This window comes from Perna viridis, chromosome 6 (assembly GCF_037379345.1).
Source record: "Perna viridis isolate PV_CMFRI_1.1 ecotype Kerala chromosome 6, ASM3737934v1, whole genome shotgun sequence".
Classification (NCBI taxonomy): Eukaryota; Metazoa; Mollusca; class Bivalvia; order Mytilida; family Mytilidae; genus Perna; species Perna viridis.
Window position 1 is genome coordinate 37,784,396 of NC_142450.1, and position 23,989 is coordinate 37,808,384.

Sequence of the window (23,989 nt, forward strand, 5' to 3'; positions counted from 1 at the left end):
TTATTTTCGACTGGACTTGATTATGAATCGGATCAATGTTCGTCAATTTTGTAGTTACCCTTATTTACCGAAATGTGCAGTATCACAAAATTCGAAATCCCATACTGATGCTTCAGTTCTTGTATTTCACTACAATAATGTAGATTATTTGGCATACTCTGGTAGAATCAGTGTTTCCGATTTCTACTTTTTTTTATAACTTCCTGTAAACATGTTTTGTTTTTATTTTGAACTTTCTAAAATGTGGTTCGTATGCTGCTCTCGATAATCCCTGCTTCAAACTCGTGTGCTATATACCAACAATTGCAATATCTATATGATTAATACGAGTGCATTTGAACAAGAAAGGACCGACATTTAATTTTTACACTATAAACATGAAATGTAAAAATATTCAACTTCTCTCTGAAGTAAAATGCGATTGATGAATACATTGCGAAAAAAACCTGTAAGGATGTGTTTTTGTCGGTTAATATTTAAAATTGAAACCAAAGAATGCTAGCAGTACTTGTTGCTTCTTTCATATCTCTGATGTTTTTTTCTCTTCAGGGTACAATATAACAAATTAATTATATAGTTCGTTCAAAAAAAGAAAGGACACATTTTTGACGGGTCAAGATAATCTTATTTCAATAATAGTATTAACCGTCGTTTATTAAATAAACTTTTATCAACTATTTATTTCTCTTGTTAATTTAAATATTATTTCCTCTCAAGATTTGTTTTCCAAAATATAATTACTTTTAATGTTGATAGAAGAATCGTCGTATTTTTGGTGAGTTTGACAGTAACTCCTCCATGCATTCTGTGCGTCAGTATTCAACAAACAGTTGAATATAAATATGAACAATCCTTGCAAGGAATTAAAGATCGTAAAAAGGTATTGAATTACTATTCCGCCATCACCAATTGCAAATATCGCTAAGGCCCATGTGAGCCCAAGAAGAGTAACCAAAACTATAGCTCCTTTCAAACGCTTTGTTACACTGGTTTTACTGTCATCATTAATTGCTTTTGTTATCCTCGATCCCTTGGCGATAATAAGAAAAACACGAATGAATGTTGTAAAGTTAAGGATAAGAATAGTTCCCACTGGTGCCAGAAATGCGGCATAAAAAGCTTTTGGCGATAACCAACATCTGAAATAGACAATTTATGCATATTTGTAAAAGGTAAAAAAGAAACCGCTCAACAAAAACATAAAAAAACATACAATCAAAACAAAACAAAACAAAAACTAAATCTAAACTAACTGGACAAAATTGCAGTGTGCATTTAATTTACATGGCAAATTCCTAATGATCACAAAAATATTTTAGTAATATATATGTAAAACTCATAAATGTTTTTTGCAGCGAGTGATGAAAAAGTAAAAACATAAACAATTTAACCTTTTTTATAATTCTCCAACAAAGTCGTGCAGTTTTAATACTTCGCATCCAAGCGGCATATACAAGTTACAAAGAATTAACTGTTTAACAGAATAAATGCGATATCTGAAGTGTTTGAAATTTATATACATTCCTCCTTTCTGTTTACCATAATTATTGGTGGAGTTAACAACCAACGTCACTACGACAACAAGCAATGGAACACCTTAAAAAAAAAACCTACATTACAAGTTGAAGAGAGATATACAGTATAAAATAACAGGGTTCAGATAATTGATTCACAGACATATAAATTAGAAGATAGAAAGAGACTTGCATTAATGAAATTTTGTCAATTTTTAAGATAATTTGTAAACTAGGCAATTAGTAATAATATTTTGAATTACCATGAAGTAATAACAACAAATTATTCAATAGACAGAGAGCAATACTTCAGACCTTGTTCATAGCGCAAATATACTGTCAAATGAGCCTCTTAAACAAGAATGTTTTATCTTTTGTTCATATAATCACTACAGATGTTAGTTTTATGGTCGTTATCACAATTGGATTCACCAGTATACACATTCTATCTCACAGATGAATCAAAACTCTAAAGTTCGATTTCAGGTCTTGATTGAAAGCCCAACGAACTTATCGAATTTAACTCACTTTCTATGTGACATGTGAAACTGGCAGAGCAGGACATGGATACCAAATGCTTATCAAATGTAACATAATCAACGTTCACTAACTAATTGCCGAGTAAGTTGCTATGAGTAAGTAATATAAAAAGGTTAACAAATAAATTTAATGTAAAATAAAAGTAAAATATTGAACACATCTCACTTACCCCAGCCAAAAAGACAACATTTCAATAGGAAGTGGGAAAAGTGAATATTGAACACTTTCACAAGAGCAAGATACATGTAGAAAGCTTCAACTAACATCCAGCACAAAGCAGCAAGTGTTACATAATGGAGAGAAGCTGCCACTATCTACAATTATAAACCAAAAACATATTACTGTGTTTTAAACTTCGTAACGAGTTGGTACAAAAAGTCAGCTAACTGCAGTAGAAAGCCCATTACACCTCATAACTTCCAAAGTATGTACGACTCCCTTTTATGAAAACATTCTATGAATCTTTCAGGGCGTCAATCCAGCTGTTCCGGTCTTTAAAAATTATTCTGAGAAAGAAATAATAAGTCGCAGACACATTTCATTTTCAGTAAAGATAATTTTTACCGTATACGCTTGTAGCATCGACAATGTTCTTACATACCGTGTTGGAATAATAATTTAACTAGAGAAGCACTTAAAATCGAATTGTCTGAATATGGAAGAAAAATAATGTTTATCAGAACTAACCGATGTAATGTTTTACCCGAACACATTACATGAAAAAGGAAGTGAGAACTTACTTTTTGTTTTAAACAAAATGATAGAGATTTCTGAATGAATTACAATAGTGTCATGATTTTTTTTTAAGTTTCAACAGCAACATGTTAAATTACTGATAAAAATGTGTGACAAAAATTCTAAAAATGGTTCCCTCCTCAAACCATGATTGATTGATTGAAAAACAAGATTATTATCTACGAAATGTATCAAATTAAATACCTTACAACCAATGGCATGGTCTAGAGTATATTCCTGCATTCCAATTAAAAATGTGGTGTTTGTTAAAATCAAAGTCAAACACAATTGAATCAATATCTTTGATGTTTTTTTTGTCCTCAGTTTTCTGTAAAAGAATGAAATCAAATCAAAATAAAATGTAACATAAAAAGTAAATCAAAATCAAATCAAAATAAATAAATCGATAAGTCATTAATATATTTAATACAAAAGTAAAGTGAACGGAAAAATATAATATTTTGTCAATTTACTAGATACACCTGTTTATTTGTGAAATATATTCTCACCTGAACATTAGGTACGTTATCAAAGTAAGCACCAGTCCTAACAAAGAAACACCGCATCCGATGAAGGATATATAAGTCAAAGCAAGACGATTGATCTTACTCAACCTTTCTCCTGTTTGATAAATATCCTAAAAAAATGATCATACTAAAATTGGTTTTAAATAGTGATGCTTTAAAATAATGAGTCGATTCTTCACCTACATTCACAATGTAATTTTAAAACTAAATATTCAAAATCACCTAACAGATCGGTCTCCATCTATTTATTTTACGAAGGAGAAATAAAATAAACCTAAAAATAAATATCCCTAATCTCGTGAGAATAACAAAATACTAGTTAGTACTTCCAAAGTGAAGCACAATTAATAAAATTTATAATTTTAGTTAAGGTTACAAAATATCAAACATTCTATCTGGGCCTTGTTATTTAATGAGCTATTATCATTTTAACACAATTTACTTATGTTTAGGTAACAATACATGGTTTTAATCATAAATTACTATAGTGTATCTAAATTCTTAAACATAATGAATAAAAGACTATTGGAATATTTTTTACATTTATTATAATTATTACTATATTTATTTATTCAGACGAACTCACTGAGCTTTGACAACCTTAAATTTTAATTATGAACAAGAGAACCTTATTATCGCAAACGCAAAAGTTTAAGTTAATATGCCCATTTCAATGAAATTTGAAATGACAAAAAACAAAAACAAACACAAAAACAAAAACAAAACAAAACAAAAACAAAAACAAAACAAAATTAAAGCAACACAAACATAAAACAAAATAAAAATAAACGTAACAAAAAACTGCTTATGGTACTTGTTTGTTCTAAAACCTTAAATGGAGATTGATACATGTTAGCTAAACAAGCACAAAAGCCAGTTCATCTTCGGTACTTCTTTTATATGACCACTCAATCCCCGAGTTAACGTTGTTACGATGAAACGTTTTGCCCACGAGAATCTGACAAACTTTTTTCTGTGAAAGGAATTTTTTTGTTACCTGTTTCGGAGTTCATATGATGTCATAATTGTGATATCAAGATCAAGATAAAATTCTTAAAATAATTGTAATGGCGTGTGTTTTATGGTAACTTTTCGTTATCGTAATCTATTTTTTTTCAATTATCTTCTACGTTCACAACATGTTATTTCCTGAAAATGAATGTTTTTGCCCTAATATCACTAGTGTTTAAAACGTGTTATTGTTGCTAGATTATTCCCGGAATCCACTGTCAAATGACGACATGCTTACCTTTCCGAAGCACATGATGTCACTCCCGATTTTTGTGAGAGTTCATTTTGCTAGTGCTTTAGTTTTTTTGTATGACTTGATTCCCTTTTCTTCAGTTTATATCTCTTTGTTTTATTTCGTCCACTACATTGTGTATGTAGATCGTCTCTGTTTATTGTGTTCACGTTTAGGCCATGTTTTGGAGTTTTGACGTATTTAAATCATCCAAAAGCTGACGTTTCAGTATTTTTAGCCGATATTCTGACGAATTATGATTTGTACGGTATTTGATCCATTATACCATTATTGTTAAATGTTATATAGATAGATGAAGCTGTTATTTATTAACTTTGATCTACATACCATCAGCAATGCAAAGCTTGTAAAATGATAGCATTCACAGTCCGTATGACTTCTAGAAATACTGCTCCTCACATAACAGCCTTCTGTAGACCATACAAACTCTAGTGACCCATTTGTTTTGATGAAAACACACCGTGGTTTATCAGAATTCTGAAATAAAACATGTAAACTATTTTGAAACCAGTATTGATTTGTTTTGGTGCTAACTTGCTAGCTAGGTTTACTTTACTATTTATACATTGTAATGACGCAATTTTGAGCGCTCTATCTATGCATCTTTTGACCAGCTTCAGAAATTCACTTCAATTATTATTATATTTTCTTTTATATTTAAGATATAGATTTAAAAGCAGCTGACAAAATAAAGGATAAGCAGAGGCTATATTGTAAGCGACAATTTAACTAAATTGTTAATAGACTTATGTTTAAAGTAACTTTACCTCATTGAAATGTTTAAATCTGAACAAAACTGGCTGCTTTAAGTTGTTGGTATTCTGTAAAGTGATTGATATTACCGGTCCATTAACGTCTATCTGCTGATCTGCATTTGATGATTGTAAATCTGTGGCATCTATACCCTGTTTAAAATTTATGTGAATAAATTGTCCTTGGTATTTCAAAACGCTTTTACTTTAATGTTGATTTCATGAATGAAAAAAAAGTAAATAAAAGAAGTCTTACATTTTGCAAATAAAAAACAAAATTTTATTTATTTTGAATCAAATCTAAAACGGTAATAAACATATAGATAAATTTCAGTATGATTTCAGTGAAATCTCAGCTTGATATCAGTTTAATCTCAGTTTGGTCTCAGTTTCCGAAATATAGATGACGTGCTGTCTTTCCTCCTTCGTCTACCTCCGACTTGACTTCATGAGCAACTCGGCGGGTGTTTCTAGAAAAGCAGAGGACGCTTACCTTACCGGTGCACCTGGTACATGCTCCCAGTTTTTAGTGGAGTCCTAGTTTCTCATTTGCTTTTGTTACTTTGTATGTATGATTTTAGTTAGTTTATGTTCTTTGTTGTGTGTGTCTGTTTTCCATGTCTGGTCTTTGTCCCTGGATTACATACTTTTGATAACCGCTATAACATTGGTTCCCTTGATTACTCTTTGACGATTTTATACATCGCATCTACCGCAAAGACTTTGAGATAAAGCACACTACAGTCAATATGAAGTCAGCCTCATTTGTTGACCTACACTTAAAGATTAATGGAAATGAATACTTAAACTATATGACAAAAACAGACTTCTCATTTCGAGCTGTCTAATTTCCTTTCAACTGTCGCAACATCACTTCAGCACCATCACATGTGAACTTTTCATATCACAACTCATGCGTAATGCCAGAGCTTGCCTTTACTATGCCGATTTTTTGTACTGTGCCACACGTCTTACAGTTAGGCTTCAAGGATAGTAATGTTGCTACATGCATCACTACAAATAATTTATGGTTGTCTTTATGAACTCGTGCATCATTACTCCCTTGTGTTTTTCTCTGCACCATAAGATTTGTTCACTGTGTCATTGTTTTTCTTTCCCCATTCTTCTATCTCAGACGACGTGGCATTTCATGCGTAACTCGGTGTATCCAGAAATGCATCTGGTCCTTACCCCCAGTTTTTATTTGAGACCGGGTTTAGCATTTGCTTGTGTCTTTGTAAGTATTATTCTTGTTATTTTATGCTCTGATTGCGTTTGTCTTTTTTACTTGTCTAGTCTATAGTTGGAATATATCCTTTTAATTTCATAATGGTTCACTTGATTATCCTTGGTATCTCTGGCGTCAACGCAGGAGACGTGTTTGTTATTTTTTTAATACCTCAAACAAAAAGAGTTTTAAAGAACCAATCTTTTACAATTTTCTTCTTTCCAGTTTATGAAGAATTAATTAATTAGTTAATCTGGAGATATAAAATGAATTGCAAAACAATATTCTACTTTGAGATTATTACCCGTTCAAAAATGCATAGGATAAGCAAAAATAGATGTGATATATTTGATTTGAGCACGGAGATTTGAAAAATATTATATTTACCTTGAATATTTTATTGTTGCTATAAATGGCAAAAGATAATTTATGTGGGATATTCTGGGCTTTATTTAAAATTGTAGCAGGAACTACAACACCTGAGTCCACAATTGATATATTTTCACCATTCTCTATGATAATCTACAATTAAAAAAGAACACTCTTTACAAAATGCTGGATTTTTTAATCGATAACATATTTGTCCAGTGTGGTGGACCTGTTTTTCAACAAACGGTCGGCATTCCGACGGGAACAAATTGTGCTCCTTTATTTGCTGACCTATTCCTTCACTCGTATGAGGCTGACTTTATAGCTAATCTGATCAGAAAGAAAGAATATCGTTTGTCTAGATCCTTTAATCTCAGTTTCCGCTATATAGATGACGTATTATTTTTTAAACATTCCTAATTTCGGGGACTTGAGATAAAGGATACTACAGACACTGTGAAGTCAGCCTAATATCTTGACCTACACTTAGAAATCGATGGTAAAGGAAAACTATTGACCAAATTTTCCGACAAACGTGATGACTTTTCATTCAGAATTGTCAACTTTCCTTTCATTTGTGGCAACATCCCTTCTGCACCTGAGTATGGAGTGTTCATATCACAACTCATACGTTATGCCAGAGCTTGCCGAAACTACGCAGACTTTTTGTATCGCGCTAGAACTCTAACAAATAGGTTTTCCTCGTTTGTCTACCCCGAACTTGACTTTTTATGAGCAACTCGGTGGGTGTTTCTAGAAAAGCAGAGGACGCTTACCCTACCGGTGCACCTGGTCCATGCTCCCAGTTTTTAGTGGAGTCCGAGTTTCCTTAGTTACCTTATGTTCTTTGTTGTGTGTATCTGTTTTCCGTGTCTGGTCTTTGTCCCTGGATTACATTCTTTTGATTGCCGCTGTGGCCTTGGTTCCCTTGATTACTCTTTCAAAGGTTTATGTGTTTAAATATAATTTAAGTCCGAATAAATACCTCGGAAGGTGCTCCTACAGGAGGCATTTGCAATGGCTGTGATCATACATACCAGCAGGTTTTTTTAAATCTAGGTTATCATTTGTGGAATTCAGATAATCATTTTCGTTATTCTTTTTGAGGATTTATTTTGTATGCGTCTGATAACGGTGTTTTTTTTTTTGGTTTTTTTTTTTGTTAAATTTCGCGTGTCATAAAAATCCGCTATATTCTTCATATCAGTCATATTGCTTTCATGTTTGAATATCACATTAACAATAGAATCTCATAATTGATATATATTGAAACGTTCATAGGTTATTCAGTAATTATTATTTGGAAGTAAGAAACATATATATAAATCGGATTTATAAATCACCTTTTATTTCCGAAGATGTGTGTTATACTCCAATTATGCTAGTTGTAAATATATATATAGTGAAAATGCATAGTTCTTCCCCTAAGGTTTATTTAATTAGTAAACATCACCCATACCTTATCATCTGTTAGTTTTTCATCTGGTTGTACTTTAGCATTAACTGTTATCCCTTCAAAACTACTTGGAAATTCCTGTCGCACGACCATAGCTAGATTTTCATGTACTGATGAAAAAGTCCTATCTGACGAGATTATATTGTTACCAAGACGTTCAACGTAATTCACAAACCTATTAAAGCATACAGTAACAAATCTAGAGTAATAAATAGTTACCGAATTGATAAAAGATAGTCAATAGTCAAATGGATTAAACAAAAAAGAAAGTCCATATAAACATTGGCAAATTCAAGCAAAAAACCACTGCAATGTTCCTGACTTAATTGGTACATGCATTCCCGATATAAATGACGGGTTAAACGAGGTTTACTAGTGTACTAAGACTTCACCTCCCACTACATTTAATTATATAGCAATTTAAACAGGCAGTATCAAATTATCACAGAAGTAAAGCTGATAAAATCTGTACAGAATATATAAATAATTACAACTGGAAAACGTCGCTTTTATAAAAAAAAAGAAACTAAATACATATAAATTGTAAATATATTGATCTTGATCTTTGTTGGAAAGACACGTCTAGTTCAAGACCAAATAATTAAACACAACTAAAATTTACAGGAAATATTTTTATGGAGTAATGATTGATTGATTGTTGGGGTTTAACGCCCGAGCAGCAATATTTCAGCTATATTCAGGCGATGAACATGAAATGGATGATAAAATGAACATGAAATAATGAAGATGATATGAAAAAGGGGATGGGAAACAAGGATAATAGGGTCGACAAAATTTTATTGCCACAAGATAAAAGGGGGGATGGGTAGGGTCGGGCAATTTAGCCTCCTGTGGCGGAGCGCAAAGGTTCCTGCTCCTATGGAATACCACAGCATGGTTTTTAACGTGCGAGGAATGTTGCATCTTTCCCAACACGGTGCATCACTATGGTTTGCGGTCAGGTTTTCCGTATTATGGCCTGACAACCCCAGCATGTAACACGCCAGGGGTACCTCATTCCTCCACCTGGGTAGAGCGCCTAGCCGCCGGTTAGGTTTCTGAGCACTATTTAGTCGCCTTTTAAGACAAGCCTAGCGCTGCTGTAGGCCTATTCTTTTGACACGGGGACCTGCAGGGGACTTTATGGAATAATAAAAACCCATTTTTATGATATTTTGTAAATACAAAATATTTATCAATAAGATGTTAATATCGGATATTAAGCTTAAGAAGCATATGAGACGCATTTTATATAATATAGGGTCCAAAAGTCTGTCAATCAGGCAACGATGACTCGTTAAGAGTCAAATAACGGCTTCTATACCGCTCTGGCATACCTTCAGAACCGAGACACATATAATAATACTAATGTAAAGGAAATTCATAATTCTAAAATTAAAATCACTTCCTAAGTTCGAAATTTAGTACAATAAATTCAATTTTATTGTATTTATGGTATGACTAAGAAAGCGTAGCCATTCGCGGTGAATGAGTAATCAAGGGAACCAAGGTGATAGCGGTAATCGAAAGAATGTAATCCAGGGACAAAGACCAGACATGGAAAACAGACATACACAACAAAGAACATAAAGTAACCAAAATCCAACCGTTTCAGTTTATATAAACTGACGCGTGACTTTATATTTTGGCTTCTGAATGAAAGTAAGTCTTTATGTAATAAAATGTAGCTCCCCGTACTGATGAATAATAATGTGTGAAAAACAAATTGTATGCAGGTTAACTGGAGGCTCTAAAGAGCTTGAATCGCTCAACTGGTTCGATACGCAACATTTTAATTTTGAAAAAAAGCTTCCAAGTTTTGTCTTGGACAAAAATTCCCAACGGTCATACCTAAGGAACAATCGTATCAATTTTCATTAATTTCCGTCCAGTATTTCTGAAGAGAATTTTTTATAAAAGTTATAACATTAAAAATGGAGAAAAAACGTAGAAATTGGACAATAGATCCAACATAGCTGAACAGATTTACACAAAAATTTGACCACTTATAATTATTATTACATTCTATTTTAGAAATAGCCGCCATGTTTTCCAAGGAAAAAATATCACCACATCAGTTCTATGCAGAACACCTTAAGGAACATTCATACCAAGTTGGATTATAATAAGTCCGATAGTGTAAGAGAAGAAAATTTTTGAAATAAATTACATTAAAAAGGGTGGAAAATGTCGAAAACAGGCAATAACTCCAACATGGCTTTTATTTCCAGGAAAATTCTATCACTGATCTCATGCTAGAAACGCGTACCCTATGTCAGGATATGCCTATGCCAAACGGTTTTGGAGATATTCCCTATTTATAGTAAGGGCGACCATGTTTTTCATGTCGGGTGTTTCTAGAAAAGCAGAGGACGCTTACTCTACCGGTGCACCTGGTCCATGCTCCCAGTTTTTATTGGAGCCCGAGTTGCTCATTTACTTTTGTTACTTTGTATGTATGATTTTAGTTACTTTATGTTCTTTGTTGTGTATGTCTGTTTTCCATGTGTGGTCTTTGTCGCTGGATTACATTCTTTTGATTACCGCTATAACCTTGGTTCCCTTGATTACTCTTTCAAAGATTCACAAATCCCCGCATTAGTTCTATGCAGAATACACTGGGGAACATTCATGACAAGTTTGGTTCAAAATGTCCCAGTTGTTGCAGAGGAGAAAAGCTTTGAAAAATTATTAACGACGACAACGGAAGCCAAGTGGTGAGCTAAAAAGAATTTCTTACGTCCATCTTATTATTGTGAAGCCTCTTCAATATATAAATGGCGATTAGTTTCTTTATGATAACGGTTGAAATATTATTATAACCGATACCAACGTATTATAAAAGTAACAACAATAATAGGGCATCTAATGGGACATTTCATGATCAAGTTGTGTATTTTGGACTCCACATCTATAACACACAAAGTGATTTGTTATTCAAAATAAGATAACTCCAATTCATAAAGCCTGAAATTTTACTTTGATCTATATTTTATAATACTCAATAACGGAACAAAGTTTGAATAAGGTTTTTTTTCAATATCTTCTAAAGTAATTATCTGGGGGGACAGACACACAGACGGGCATGAACTTTTTCGGAAGATATCACATAATTCTTTGCCACTTCGTGTGGCGGGGTGTAAAAACTATCACTCACTCGTAATATTAAGTCGTATATGTTAATGAGCGGCAAGTATTTGGAAAGCGTAGAGATCTTTTTTATTATTTTTGTTATAACTACATGCATTATTAAGTAAAATAAATTAGTTGAAACACCTTCAGAAATCTTTCTTGATTTGGTAAAGTAAATGTTAAAGTAATTGGAGAAAATTCTCCAAAGAATTGCTAAGCAAAACCAATTTTGACAACAATCATACAATGTTAAATCTGAAGTACACACACACACATAAAGGAGAAACATGTCGTTTTATACTGAAGATTCTGAAAATTTTGTTAACTATTGTATTTTTGAAAGAAACATACCTTTCAGATGATTTGTTTATGTTTTGTGAAAATGCATCATCGGGTGAGTTGAGTAAATTACTTAGACTTTCAACCATTTCATCAATCATTCGTTCGTTTGAAAAAATAGAATTTTCATTCAAAACATTTTCGATGACATTCATAGATAAAGATACTTCGGTATCATTGAAGGTAGGAGCATCCTTTGTTAAAGCCAATAAATCGGTTTGAACTGTTGCTGCGTTCGCTGAAAAGAGAAATTTACTTTCATTTTATTGTTTCTTTTTCATCTAAAAATGGGATATAAATCAAGTTTTCTGAAACATCTTAATTCTAGTTCAAATTATGTATCTGATCAAAATCGACATAGTTAGAAAATACAACCAGTATATTAAGTTTCATTTAAACTGGATAGCAAAGGAAAATATGTGTAAAGGGTGAATAAACTTTATCATTACCGACCCTGACCTTATTTGTTTTGTTATTTAATAGCACATTATTTGATATGCCAATGAAAAAAAAGGAAGCTACCATATACCATAAAATTTAACTGTGATTACTCTATACATATAATGTGTCATTATCTGTTTAAGGTAGGTCACTGTAAATCTTACTGCTAGTTATGTCAGTTTTTGACAGCTCCTCTAAGGTCGTGTTTCTTTTACTGGTACTCGGACAACTGGAATAATCTGGTAACCCCCACTGAGCATAGCTGGCATTGTTAGCTATATTCAAATTGCTTCCAAAGAAAAAAAAAGAAATTAAATAAACAGATTCAACTTTTTTCTGTAGACAAAGTAAGAGCTGAAAATAGGAGTTTACGAAAGACCTTTCATCTACAAGAAAACTCCGAACACTGTTAGGAGCAGTACATGTATACAAGCACCAATATTTTCATTTCATCAATTTCATTCACTTAAAAAAATGTAATGAATGCCACAGATTGAATCACACTTGGAAAGTATATGAGCATGTTTAAAACACGTCATCTCTCTTATTTTCTATCATGACTGTGTTTTCTGCAATGCTGCTTTTTATACTTACGGTTCTGTCCCATTCATTTTTTTCTAAATTTTATCGTAATATTAAAATAAATGTTTGTTAGTATTGGGTTCGCTGTTAGCAAGGAAGTATGATAGTTACCATTTTCGTGTTGCCATAAATGAAGAATGTGTTGGGCAGACAGCGGTTCTGTTCGACCCTATGTTCACAGGCTCCCAATCAAACCTTCCCCTATCACTGTATGTTGTTTCCAAAGGACAACTTTGGTCTTCAAATAAGAGACATTATTTAAAACGTGTATGATGGACAACTTCTATCTTTATGTCTTATAAAATATAAATTTTTGAACTTTCAGTGAAATTTTATTCCTAGGTTGAACGTAAATGAAGATTTGTAAATAGCTTAATATGTAAAAATAAAAAAAAAGTAATTTAAAGATTTAAATTGTGCCGTGAGTCAATGCTGATTTGAAATTACAACGCAAAACTTAAATGCATTTTGTCTAAATATCTATAATTGTTTTTTTACAATTATTTGGTTTTTGCTTATTATAAAACAACTATTGTTTTTAAATACAATTTATAAATTTGAAAAAAAACCTTAAGTGTCTGTCTCTGAATCAGGTAGTGGGTGAAACATATTATGAAAAAAAGACACCAATCTGCACCATCATAATCAAGGAAAAATATAAGATTTTCAATATCATTTTGGTAAATTGAGTTATAATTTCATTAAAATGTACTAAAAATAAACATGTCAAGGACAATAACAATGTCACAAACCTCATTTTTCTAACATTATATTGAAAATTTCTGAATTATTCCAGTGATGCAGAGATCAAATACTGGTCTTTTCAAATAGAGAAAGCATCTTTGAGTGAAATTATACTATCAGATCGGTGGGGTTTGTCATGCATGTTTCCAATTTGTCACATTTCGTCTTTGATTTTTTACAAAAACTCAAACTAAATACAAAGAAAGAAATACCAAACATTTGCTCATTTCAATCACTTAAGGGCAATGCCGTTATTAACATTAACAAACAGCAACATCAACTTAATCCATTACCTATGAAAGTAACATCGACAGCCTTAATTATGAATGTGTACAACATGTAATGTGATAGAATTGTTGTTTTGATGAAAAAAGTTATATCATTGACATTCGGTAATTTGTCCTGAAGAGTCATCCTGTTTATCTGCACATCAACTGTTAATTCGGGTCCCCTGAATTATAAACATATATTAGATACTTGACATTTAGATTAGTTAATGTGTTTAAAACTGCAAATACAAATATCTTGCATTACTTTTTTGCGATTAATATTTCAACAATTGATAAATTAAGCAAAGACTCGTGCTTTTCAAGCTCTATGTAGACATGGGCATTCGTTTTCTCTCTTTGTAACAGTTTTAGATAAACTTTTGAAAATTCGAACACCTCAACTTAAATCAGGGACCGTTTTACAAACAAAATCATTTACATTTCACCAAATCTGAGAAGGCCGTCTGGAGCTTTAATTGTCAAACATTGTTTACAGTTTAAAAGTTTTCGTGGAAGTGAATCACTCGACGCTTTTCCAGAATGTAAAACTGTCATATATTCATACATGTATGGACGAATAATAATAATAATAATAATAAAACAAAGAAACAAGTGAAGTTTTATTCGTTTGTATTTTTAATAAAAAGTATGTCCGAGAATTTTATTTAATTTACTTTTTTGCATATTTATTCATAAATTAATTTGAGGTAAATACTGTGATCTGATTGTTTAAAATAATTTTGTTATATCTCAATGGATAAAAAAATATTGACACCCCCTTATTCAGTTAAATTAAGAGCTACTTTTCTCATGTTTAAAGATAAAACTATGTTTAAAATTAATTTATAAGAATTGGCTATGATCAAAATCTTGTCTATTGAAAAGTAACATAAATTTTCCATGAGCATATTGTTTATTGTGCGAAGTGCAATAAACAATATGCACATGGACAATTTAAGTTATTTTCAATAAACAAAATTTTTACGATAGCCAATTCTTAATTGGATTTGAACTATAAGAAGGACATCCAAAACGTTGGTGTTTTTTCTTTTGTTGAGTTACATGTATAAATATGCAAAGAATTAAATACTATATTTCATTTAAATAATACCTCGCACCCACAACCTCAACAAAATAGTCTTCATATCTTAATACATTGTTCAGTACTCCTGTTATCTGAAACGAATTCAATTGAATCTAGTTATTTTGTTTTTAAATTGAAAAACAAAATTATCTGGATTATTGATACAAGGTTTGAAAAACTAAAATTAAGAGGACTAGAAAAATCCGCTATTTAATTATAACTGAGTTAGTATATAAACATTAAGGGGACAGGAAATGTAGTTTCGACTGAAGAAAATTGGAATCAGAGTTGATAATATTAGATGACGAATTGTAGAATTTACATCTTTTTAAGTTTGTACTTTACAATTTACTTTTACGCCTGTGGTAAACTTAATGTGTATTAATTTCACTGACATTATCTGTCATAAGCCTCGCGACTAATATTCACTACCGTATTATTATTTTTCTTTTTAGAAAAAGTTGACAAAATGTCTAGATACAATTATAAAATATTTAGTTGCTAAAAAGCCGATCTTGACATTCAAAACTTTTAAAAGCTGACAATGTATGTTTTTGCTAATTTCCAAAATATATCGGCTACGTTTCGCACTACATTCTGTATAGGCCCTCCATGTTTATCCTCCATTACAACTTTCCCAATAACCGCCAACCAAGATGTCTCATTCCATATACAACATTCCTTTTCATAATTTTAACTATTATGAGACATGCAATTTATCGGCAAAACATTCAATCGAGTTTCAAATAAAATTATTATTTTAAGTCATTTTTTTATATTCCTCTTATTGTAATACAGCTGAAATATTGCTGCTTGGGCGTTACATGTAAACCCCTACAATCAATCAATCTATCTTACTTTTATTTCAAATATGAGCAATCTTTAGCTAGCTTTCAGTAACTGCTAGCGTCCTTAAATTGGGTATCTCATTTGATCTATTTGTTGTATGTTGAAGTGTCCATGAAGAGAATTGGATGTATTACTGCGTGAATTTAACGATGTGTTTGTGCATTGTTTCAGTTCATGTTAGACCTTACACCAAAGGGTTATGATTCAGGCCTTGCAAAACTAGTTTAAACCCACCGCAGGCATGCGCCTGTCCACAGTCTTGAGATGTTGGTCATTCATTTGTCTTAGTGTCGTTACTTGACTTATTAGTTTATTTGTGAAGTGTCATCGTTTTGTTACCGTGGATTTTATTAGTTTTGTTGTCGGGGCCTTTCAGGGCTACTTAAAGATGTGTTTACACTCTTGGAGGACCTTTTGGTGATCTATGTATATATTTACTATTTTCATATATGTTATACGGTTGAAAATTTGTTGCATTTTAAAATGATCAGTACCTTTTTTTTTACCTTAAACCGCTAAACTATGATCTACTGACCTGCGTATTAACGATGGTATCAAAATTCCAAGCAAGATTATTCGTAGCACTAAATGTCGCATCTAGATATGCTGTTGCCAAGTATGTAGTCACGTATATTCCACCTAGAATTACAATTATTCCATATCATATTGAAGAAATAAATCACGGAAACTCATTTTATCATTGTTTTTCCACGGGCTGACCATTTATGCCGCATTATTTTACCCCCAGCGACAGCGATAAAATGGAGCTTCTGTGATTTATTTCGATTATAATAGGACAATAGCGGTAAATTTTTTTACATTTTCGTGACCTATTACGGTCACTTTAGACGCGCCATATGTGTCAAAATTTGGCTGTACACTTTACGCTAGCTATGTCAGTTTTGGTTTCATACATGATGGCAAACGTTGCACGAGGCGAGTGCTACCGAGTATGTGTGTAAGTAATGTTTACGGAATATGATATAGCTTTTCTAAACCATAACATTTAATATCATTATTAAATATCAAATATGAATTTGACGTTCATTCACGTTACTGAAATGAATGAAAGCAGCTGATACAAATCGGAGTGTTACGTGTGTTTGTTTACATATTTAAATTGAACAGTAATTCACAAACACACAAGCCTCGCCCAATGTCATGTCCAATAAGTCCCGTGCTGCTCATATGGCAATCGAAAATCGATCACAGTTGTGGTCTGAAAAAGCCTGTTAAGGACGTTATATATGACTGAAGAATAAATCGGATTACTTGCTGGAACACGTCAAACATAATTACAAAACCATAACCAGTACGCATCCATTTCACATAAACATAAAATGCTGCAAAAACGCCGGTTTCGCTTTTCAAAATAAACAAGAGGTCGTCCTAATTTGACAAAACAAATGTAGGTTTTGTTATAAAAATCGGTTTCTTTTACCTGAAAATGGCTTTCAATATATTGGCTAAAAACATCTGCATGCTTCATTATGAGGATCATTTTAGCAATTCAAAGTTTTCTTTTATCTATAATGGTTTTCGATGTGCTGGCATATATTATTGCAAAAAAACATCATTTCCACTTTTCTATAAGTCAAATAAAGGGTCGTTCTAACACTTTTTAGGCCCTATCATAGGAAGCGATTCCCTAATGAAAATGTCCCCTATTTTATGTTTCCAGGAGAATTAGTTTTGGTTTAACATTGCAAAAAATAAGTGTTTGTCTCTTTTAAAGGGAGTTGCATTTTATCCTACAAATCTTATACCTGTTTGAAACTTCTGTATGCCTAATCATAAGGATTATTTCAACAGTCGAAAGTTTTTTCTCTCTATAAATGTTGATGTCACAAATGCAATGTTTCTTAGGATTTCGATACCCGTGTCTTTTTCAAAATTGCCATTCTGAAACATTTTCACTAGACCCTATTATTTAGACGACACATTTTCTTTTACTGATTATATTAGTAATGCTTGTAGTTGTATCTGATCATATGAGACATCGAGTCAACAAATTAAGATAAGCATGTTTTACAACAGGACAAATATTAATGAATTTTACACAAACTTCTGCACAATATAAGAGAACCCATGCTCGATACCTTTTGCAGTAAGAAGAGTGCTAAATAAGGGTAACAACATTGCTAACGAATACTAATTTGATCCATTATCAAGTTCAAAATAAATCTGAAAGAAATATATAATTTACATCACCGGATTAGCGGGTACAGCAATGGTCCTGACTTGGTACAGCCATATCAAACGAAATGGTGGGTTTAATCTAGGTTTTACAGCACGCCAAACCTCCCTTATCCATTGAATGGTTAATATACCAGTGGTGATTACATAGCATTTGCATTCTATAGTGTTATAATATGTAAATTAGTAATCAAGTCAGTATAGATTCTCCTTCAATCTCGATGGGATTACAGGATTTCTCCACTCGTAATACTTAAATTTTAAATCACTAGCTTTAGCGAGTTGGTTAAAGTCTAAAATTCAACTATCGACAGTGGAGAAATCCTTTAATCCCTGAGAGAAATGAGGGAGAATCTGTATCTCCCACGAATAAAACCATAAGAAAATAAATTACATAACACCCTAAATTCTCCCAACATCAACTACGTCATCAAGGACCTCCCCTCCAGTCATTAAGTCGTTGCGTGATCGATATCACTACCATTATGATTAGTTGATACATACCAACTAATCTTTTAAAATATGAATATAAACTGTAAACATGGTAAGCGTGGGAACTTCAGGCTACAAACCACTAATGTCACTTCCCATAGGCTTCAATACTACTTTGACTGAGTTCAATGAGTTATAGAGCTTCTACCTTAAGTTTAACCCGAGGAAGACGATACATAACCTAAAAGCAGTGTGTACACTAATAGCCCTGAAAATAATATATAGGGTTTACTACCTTGCAGTGCGACACCGGCTCCGAGAAGACAATGAGCTAAAAGTAGAATGGGAATTCCCCTACATTTCTCAAAAAGGGGTTATAATGCAGAACTCATAAAAAATATTTAATTCAGTAAATTACAGTGACCATTTATGTAGATATAAAGGAAATATCATTCCCTGCCAAACACAATCTCACTTGTGCAGATTTGATGTGCACTTTTTCCACAGTAACATAAGTGTTCTAAAACTTGTGTAGGACTATTTTTGCGTACGTTCTAAAACCTCATTGGTTGAATTAGTGGTAAGTAACCTTCACGCGACATTTCAATTTTCCGGCACGTGGCGGGAAACTACAAATGTTTAATCCCTAACTCGTGCGGTGCGAATGAAGCCTATGAATGGGGGAAATAGATTCCCCTTCAGTCTCAAAGGGATTACAGGATTTCTCCACTCGAGATAGTTAAAATCTAAAATTTAACTATCGAGAGTGGAGAAATCCTTTAATCCCTGAGAGAAATGATGGAAAATCTGTTTCTCCCATAAATAAAACCACAAAAAAAATAATTAAACAACACCCTAAATTATCTTAACATCAACTACGTCATCAAGGACCTCCCTTCTAGAAATCAAGTCATTGCGTCATCGATATGCATATCAACAATATGAATAACAACTGTAAACATGGTTTACATGGTAAGCGATGTGAGCGATGTAAGCGTGGGAGTCTTCACGCGACATTTTAATTTCCCGGCACGTGGCGTGAACTTACAATTTTTTTAGACAAATTTCCTCATACCCCTGGTTCAGGAGTCTGTTACTCGGATATTTATGGCGTTCAAGGAAATCAAAGTAGTTAGTACTTGCTATATCGTAGCAAATTAATTGTGAAATATAAACACCATGCAGAAGATGAAGATTTATTGTTGCAAATTTAAGGAAAACTTATAATTCTAATACTAAAGTCGTCTCTGTTATCATAAATCTTAATACTGGGATGACAACTGTTGTCGAATTGGAATGTAGGTCCAAAAAGAGTAGTTAATGGGCAGTACATCATCGAGAAATCTGTATGTGAAATAAAAGGATAAAGCATCTTTTATATTTTTCTTCTTAATGAAACTCTGGAGAAATTCATTTTCGAATGAATACAAAAACAAGTCGGCTAGGAGAAAAGTACAATTAGTTCCCATAGGAATGCCAACTTGTTGCTGAAAAACAGCTCGAATTGTGACAAATAAGTTATCAATGAAGAAACAAGCATGCTTCGAAAAAAATTTAAATGTTATTTTAAAAATAATCGAATAGGCTGTTTTCTTAAATAAAAAAAAAAAAAAAAAAAAAATGAAAAAGAAAGAAAATGTCATTAAGCATATTGGTTTTACTTGATTTTATTGTCACGTTTAAAAAAATTAACACGTCTCGTGCGTCATAGAAGATCAATAGAAGATCATGTAACAGATTAAGTCTTCAATCGTGAAGAAACATGCAGATTAAGACTTCAATCGTGAATCATAATACCATTCAACGTAGGCGGATTGCAATAGTGTTACCTTTAAGAGCATTTCCATTACAGAGTGCACCAACACAACATAATGTTTTCAGGTTTTCGTTATTATTTTTCTCTCTTTCTAAGCACTGCTTGTAGTCTTTACAGCCTTTGTTCACACGAAAATAATACTGGTAATAGTCACCAATACCAGTGTCCTTGTAACTTACTTCCTCTATTTCTTCATAACACACTGGCTGAAATATTCAAGGTAAGTTTGGGGTAAATGAATCAAGGAAAAAAACTATTGGGAACTATATAAGTCGATATCCTATACATTGTTCTTTATTGAACGTTTATACTATCGCATTCTAAGTGCTCATAATTTTTGGTATGGGCTATATACAACATAGAATAATGGATAATGAAAAACAGTATCGTGTTTATTTCTTGCAGACAGGTACATGATAGGTGCATTCGCTATGTCATAAACATTTGTCATGCTCACTACTTTACCTCTAGACATATATGTGCATATAAACACGATTTACCGTAAACTCTACCCGCAGTATTAATGAGGATGGTTTTTCTTATGTTTGTTTAAATTTTCAAACCCAGGACAGAAGAGCTAAGAAGTAAACGGAGTGATAAGTAGCTATATACATATTGAATTCAGCGATTTGACGTAATGTTACCATTGGAAATAGCTGCTCTTTTCACTTTATAAGTATTACGCAGCAGTCTGATATAGAAAATATCAAGCAATAAAAGCAATTAACAAACAAAAAAAAAAAACAAACAAACAAACAAAACAAAACAAAACATAAAAAAACAAGTTTTATCTTTTAAATCTTTTAAGAAAGACAGCCGACGCATATTCTGGTTTTGTTAATGCCCAAATCTGATTAAGATTGTGTGATCACTGAGCTATCATGTTTCGTATTTAAATTATCTATCGATTGAACAAAAAAAATATTTCCAGTTATTTAATATATAAAAGTGACTGAAATATTCCGGACACCGATTGTAAGCAACATCGGTTAGGTTGCCATGGTTAGGCATCATGGATATCACGTGATGTCAAAGCGATCTTAATACCGACTGCGTTGAAAAAAACATAAACATAAAACTGCTGATTAAGTCAGATACAGCTTGAGAAAGAATAGTCCAATTAAGCTTATTATATCGAAATTACTCTTACTCCTTTAAATTGTGGGTTGGTACGTGCAAGTAAATTTCTGTTACAATGTGAAAATGCTCAGCGTTTATAATTAACTAAACACAATCATGCAAAAACGATGCTAACACAATTTTAATTATTTTACTTTAATACAATATACGATTATAACAATATCAATATTTACACTGTTTTAATATTACATGCAGTACACAAATAGATAGCTACAAATAAAATTACTTTTGTCTCAGAAACAAGATTACAAGATCAATGCTTTATGCAAAGTAAACTCATGTACCAGTGTGATGCTAGTCGTCGATACCAGCCCGCAGCTGGCGGTCAATAACTTAGCCGTCAATAATAATCATAAACATTCATTATATTAAGGCAAGATCAAACATTTTAACAAATTTGAAATACGCGAATTCGATTTCGCTATTCTCAATGTTTTGCGTGCAAAAAATAAAAGTAATAATAGAACATACGTATAGGTCTATATACTATGGCGTAGTTATAAGTTTGTAATGATGTTATGAAAAATAAGAAATACATTAAGTGTATCGAATACGAAGCTGGATAGGATCCAGATTTCAGGCTAGGAGGCGTAAATAAACGCGAGGTAAGAAAATTGTGTTGGTTAAAGTCACGTTTTTAGACTCTCAACACCCCATCCCCCCCCAAAAAAAAAACTAAAAAATTTAGGAGGGGGTCGTAGCCTCCTATGAATCAGCGCCCGTGCAGTTACTTTTATCAACATGTACATGTTCATTTTACTGATACAATTATCTTATAATCAAGAATTAGACTGTTACGTATAAAAAAAAAAAATATTCGATATCTGATTAGTTTTGAAAAAAATTTTTTTTTTAAATACTTTGACCCTGGGAACAATGTAATTTCATAGAAAAAAATCTGTCACTAATGATAAACTTCAAAATTTCTTATAAAACTTTTAAAAGGGAAATAATTACTTTTCAATAATTAAGTATACTACATGAAATTTGCCGGAATTTTGAATTATTTTATTTTTTTTCAAGTAATTCACAGTTCAAAGTGATTGTTGTCTGACGTCACGGCGTTAGGCATGTCAATGGGTGAAGACCACCATTTACGGTGTTGATCGGTTCCCTGGCAAAAATTAAAGCAATGGACGTGTACGAATTTGTAAACCAGTAATCAAACAGGTACTGATCTCATCAAAGTATGGAAAAACTTCACAGAATCCTAATACGACATACGCATGAGTATTACGTAGGCGAACACTTTTTGTATCATCCGATTGTATGACCGGGCTAATGGTAAATCGACACTACCGGCTTACAAGCAAAAAGTATATAAAACCTCGCTCAAGTATAGTACTATAGTGTGTGTACAGTTTTTCTGACTGTGGCTCATCTACTTTTTGTTTAATGAACACTTAGGAAGCAGGCGACACGTCTTCCCTGGAAGACTCCATCTAGTTATGTATATATGTACATATGTGTTTTCTGCCTAAAATAAGCGCTTAAAAACTTCATTTTGCATTTTTATATTCTTCAAACAATAGGATAATTAGTTCTTATGTAATATATTTAACAAGAATATAATCAATATAAAGAGAAAGGATATGGAGAAATGTAGCAAAAGCTACAAATATCACAGAAATTACAATGAAATTTAAATTGATGGTTTCCACCAGGTCTGCAACGTGTAACCAAACCTTGTACAAACACAAACAAAGATGTGAAACCTCCGTTTCTCAAACTGCGTTTATATTCATCTGTTTAGTGAAAATTCTAAATAGATTCGAGTCGACTTAACAATGCTTTTATCCAATTGGTATAATTACCAATAATGAGTATTAATAAACATGAACATTTACATTTACAGTTTAACACATTTGGATTTGAAGGATTACAGCATCATGATATTGGTGCGCGATAGACTGATATTGCTAATTTTGATTTCATGTGCATTCATATTAAATAAACACAGTGTCAAGTGGTAGGCCATATAGAACATTTCATTGTAATCTGAACTAATGAGGCGTAAAGTTGATTTATATTTTTTATGGTTCGCTGTAAAAAAAGATATCAAGTTATACTAGCCCCAAAATTTCTGATATCTATTTTGGAAAGTATGTACAAAAAGAACTTGAATATCAATTCTTGATTCATTTTTTTGCCACTGTTCTACTGCTGTTCATTCAGTTCATTCACGCTTTATAACGCATGTCGAAGATATTTCTGTCTGAATCTTGAGCAAGTGATTTTATTATAATTGCACATACAAAGCGTTGCGTCAATTTCTACGTTTACTTACTCTGGCATATTGAGATACAGAACAATTTGTGAACCGATTTTGGTTTAAACAGCCGTCTGTAGTTCTAGCATTTTGACAATTCAAACACGTAAAGCTCTCTAACATATTCACTGCAAAAATGAACAATTAATTATCCATTCGTTAATCAACAAACTATCTTTTTAGGCTGCTACTAGAACCATCATTAACTTAGGGCGCTTAAACTGAAGATGAAAAAGAATGATGAAAAAATAATTTTCTCAAAACACAAATGTTTTGAATCGGTTTTGATAGAGGATGAAGTCAACTCAACA

At 32.3% G+C, this 23,989-nt stretch overlaps 1 protein-coding gene across 5 annotated transcripts in view; it reads right to left on the bottom strand.

Moving 5' to 3' along the window:
* LOC148614827 (adhesion G protein-coupled receptor G6-like) overlaps positions 1 to 23,989 on the bottom strand; it is a 33,301-nt gene that overhangs the window by 2,184 nt on the left and 7,128 nt on the right. For 2 of the 5 annotated variants that reach the window (XM_088589231.1, XM_088589232.1), the window contains exons 8-24: positions 23,697 to 23,806; positions 20,283 to 20,475; positions 16,361 to 16,464; positions 15,004 to 15,068; positions 13,917 to 14,074; positions 12,991 to 13,117; positions 12,462 to 12,586; positions 11,869 to 12,094; positions 8,389 to 8,560; positions 6,948 to 7,082; positions 5,348 to 5,485; positions 4,908 to 5,057; positions 3,299 to 3,426; positions 2,994 to 3,117; positions 2,224 to 2,368; positions 1,521 to 1,596; positions 742 to 1,139 (exon numbers count right to left, since the gene is read on the bottom strand). In XM_088589231.1, the coding sequence (XP_088445357.1) occupies positions 742 to 1,139; positions 1,521 to 1,596; positions 2,224 to 2,368; positions 2,994 to 3,117; positions 3,299 to 3,426; positions 4,908 to 5,057; positions 5,348 to 5,485; positions 6,948 to 7,082; positions 8,389 to 8,560; positions 11,869 to 12,094; positions 12,462 to 12,586; positions 12,991 to 13,117; positions 13,917 to 14,074; positions 15,004 to 15,068; positions 16,361 to 16,464; positions 20,283 to 20,475; positions 23,697 to 23,806 (2,574 nt within the window). Of the gene's footprint in view, positions 1 to 741; positions 1,140 to 1,391; positions 1,597 to 2,223; positions 2,369 to 2,396; positions 2,561 to 2,993; positions 3,118 to 3,298; positions 3,427 to 4,907; positions 5,058 to 5,347; positions 5,486 to 6,947; positions 7,083 to 8,388; positions 8,561 to 11,868; positions 12,095 to 12,461; positions 12,587 to 12,990; positions 13,118 to 13,916; positions 14,075 to 15,003; positions 15,069 to 16,360; positions 16,465 to 20,282; positions 20,476 to 23,696; positions 23,807 to 23,989 lie in introns of those variants that run through there. The other 3 variants (XM_088589235.1, XM_088589234.1, XR_015923780.1) reach the window with 3 other exon arrangements.